This window comes from Mandrillus leucophaeus, unplaced genomic scaffold, assembly GCF_000951045.1.
Source record: "Mandrillus leucophaeus isolate KB7577 unplaced genomic scaffold, Mleu.le_1.0 Scaffold88, whole genome shotgun sequence".
NCBI classification, from domain to species: domain Eukaryota; kingdom Metazoa; phylum Chordata; class Mammalia; order Primates; family Cercopithecidae; genus Mandrillus; species Mandrillus leucophaeus.
In genome coordinates this window covers 3,382,125-3,383,501 of record NW_012109585.1, presented here as the reverse complement: position 1 = coordinate 3,383,501, position 1,377 = coordinate 3,382,125, and the positions used below count along the sequence as shown (strand labels likewise).

General features: G+C 52.5%; 1 protein-coding gene across 1 annotated transcript in view; it reads left to right on the top strand.

Moving 5' to 3' along the window:
* The first annotated feature begins 528 nt into the window (after positions 1 to 528).
* Positions 529 to 1,377, top strand: part of TXNDC15 (thioredoxin domain containing 15) — a 27,402-nt gene continuing 26,553 nt past the window's right edge. The window contains exon 1 of the mRNA XM_011969200.1: positions 529 to 1,308. Within this exon, the coding sequence (XP_011824590.1) occupies positions 1,242 to 1,308 (67 nt within the window). The 5' untranslated portion in view covers positions 529 to 1,241. The remainder of the gene's footprint in view (positions 1,309 to 1,377) is intronic.

Below are 1,377 nucleotides of genomic sequence, written 5' to 3'. Positions count from 1 at the left end.
ACATCTCATTTCATCTATAAGACTCTATACAACTTCATCTCCACTTTACAGATGAAGAAACTGAACTTTAAGTTACATAACCTGCTCAGTGTGTACTATCACATGTGCTGAAGCTGGGATTCATCAAGCGGCCAAAAAACCCAGGTTCCCTTACCATTGCTATGTTAACCAATAGACTGATATATTTTAAATCAGTTTCTATTTTTCCAACCTTGTAAGTTGGAAAAGCTGCACTCTGCACTGATTTAGTACTGGTGGCTGCTTAAAAATTGCCTTATTCCATTTTAGCAGGCCGTCCCCGCCAAAATACCCTAATTACTGGTATCATCCTCTCTATTCCGAGAATTTTCTCTTAAGACTCCCGCTCTGTGCGTTTGCTTGGGAAGGCAGAGCACTGTCCTCATCTCCCCATCTACGCTTTCCTCATTCTAAGCCCTTTCCTATGTTCTTTATGTTCGAGGTGGCTCCACCTCCACCATGAGCCAGAGCCAATGATGCTCATGGCCCCAGCCATACTTAAAGATAGAGATTGCCCTGTAAGGTAAATCAGTTAAAATCAACCTCTCCTGCCCTGAGTTGATAGGTAGGGTTAGGGTTGCCAGATGTCACAAAGTTACAGAATGCTCAGTTTTAGGGTATATCCCTTATTCAATAAGGGTTACAGTAAAAAATATTCATTATGTGAAATTCAAATATAACTGGGTATCAGGTATTCTATGTGGCAACCCTAGGTAGGGGAGTACGGGTAAGGCAAGAGATTAGAAGATTTGCAGCCTCCAAGGTTTCTGCACCTCGATGGGACACTAGAAAGGAAGGCTTCTGGGCCTTTCTGGCTCTGGGAATGAAGCATGGAAAACCCTCCCTACGGGGGCGCAGGGCTTCAAGCAGCCAAGCCCTGACTTCCGAGGGAAGAAAGGAGGCCATGGGCCTCTGCCAGAGCCCTGCTCTGAACTCTATGGTCAGCAGAGTTCAAAACGACCTGCGACGTCTGGCGCTTAGCTCCTAATGGGGTCTCCAGTCCAGCGGCGACGGCCAGCGGCTAGACGCCATCCGCCCGACTCCAAGATGGCGCCCGCCACAGCTGCCAGGTGTTAAGATGGCGGCGCGGGGCCGCGCCCGCGCTCCCACACTCTCCTCCCCCAGCCTCCCTCGGGCTGGTAGCACGACTCGCGTAGCCGTGCGCGGGTTGCCTTTCGGCCTGGGCAGTGGTCCTGGCTGCCGGTCGACGACCGCCCCGCGTCATGCGGCTCCTCAGCTGGTGGCAAGTACTGCTGTGGGTGCTGGGGCGTCCCGTCCGCGGCGTGGAGGGTGAGTGTGGGCCGGGGTCGGTGCATGAGATGACTCGGCGAGCTGAGGTCCACCGGGGCGACGCTCTGG